Here is a 1,152-nt window from a genome sequence, read left to right on the forward strand (position 1 = left end):
TCTGCTTGGATATCTGGATCATGAAGGATGAAATGATTTGGAGGAGTTGAAAGGAGGATCAATCATCTGAGCTTCAGCTTTTTCAATCACATTTGATCTGGTTGTGATTTGTCTTTCTTTCTTCATCTTTCAACTAAACAAAGGAACAAAGGAACAAAGTGAGGAGCTCCACCTCTGCAGGTGGAGACCATGAGCTCGTCTGCAAACAGACAGAGGCATTTGGGCTCTTCAAACACTGACCTCTGCAGGGCGGAACAGGAAGTGTAGCTTGATGTTTGAAATGTTTGATCTTCATCAGATGAAATGAGACGCTCTCATGTGTGGAACAACATCTGAACAGTTTTCATCATTTTCTGTTGAGGGTTGAAGTTCCAAAGCAGAAACTTGATCCTGATGTGCTGCTGATGAGGGTTTCCTCTGCAGATGAAGGGTGTAAGAAGGTGTGTGTGATCTGATCCAGTGGATCCAGTCAATCCAGCAGCATGGATCAGTGTGAGGACACACAGGAGGGAGCCCCTCCCTCTAAAAGCACTCTCTGTGGGGAAGATGAGAGCCAGAGCAAAGCTCAGAGGTGAGATGAACATCTCTAACTGTCCAGGACTCTTCTCCATGTCAGAGCTCAGCACTCACACCAGCAACCAACATTTTTCACAGGAACCAACCTGGATCTGGATCTGGATCCAGCTGGAGTTCCTTCAGGAGTGACATGCCAAAGGATCATCCTCCTGACTTCAGAGCCATCAGTTCAGCAGTGGAACAGTAAGTGTTTATAAGAGTTAAAGGAGGCTGGATAATAGTTCAGATGATCAATAGTTTTAAGATGAATGACTTGAGGTCTGGTTCAGTTCATGATCTCTCTGATCAGACTCACAGCCAGTCTAAAGATGCAATCACACCAAAGGCAATTCATGCGACAAATTTGCATGCCCCCCTCTTGTTTGCTCCATGGTGAATTTGCTGCTCGCTGTGTGCCTGGGCTTGACACCGCAGCCACGTGGGATTAGGTATATCAAACTTTTCCACTCGTGGGCCACAAAGGCCTCTAAAATTCGAGAGAAGGGCCAGAACACAGACACACACACACACACACACACACACACACACACACACACACATATATATATATATATATATATATATATATATATATAT

At 44.8% G+C, this 1,152-nt stretch overlaps 1 protein-coding gene across 1 annotated transcript in view; it reads left to right on the forward strand.

Moving 5' to 3' along the window:
• The first annotated feature begins 513 nt into the window (after positions 1-513).
• The window catches only part of LOC112138906 (NACHT, LRR and PYD domains-containing protein 12-like), a 15,445-nt gene continuing 14,806 nt past the window's right edge, over positions 514-1,152 (forward strand). The window contains exons 1-2 of the mRNA XM_036211057.1: positions 514-571; positions 655-759. Of these exons, the coding sequence (XP_036066950.1) occupies positions 707-759 (53 nt within the window). The 5' untranslated portion in view covers positions 514-571; positions 655-706. The remainder of the gene's footprint in view (positions 572-654; positions 760-1,152) is intronic.

This window comes from Oryzias melastigma, unplaced genomic scaffold, assembly GCF_002922805.2.
Source record: "Oryzias melastigma strain HK-1 unplaced genomic scaffold, ASM292280v2 sc00427, whole genome shotgun sequence".
In the NCBI taxonomy this organism is placed as follows: domain Eukaryota; kingdom Metazoa; phylum Chordata; class Actinopteri; order Beloniformes; family Adrianichthyidae; genus Oryzias; species Oryzias melastigma.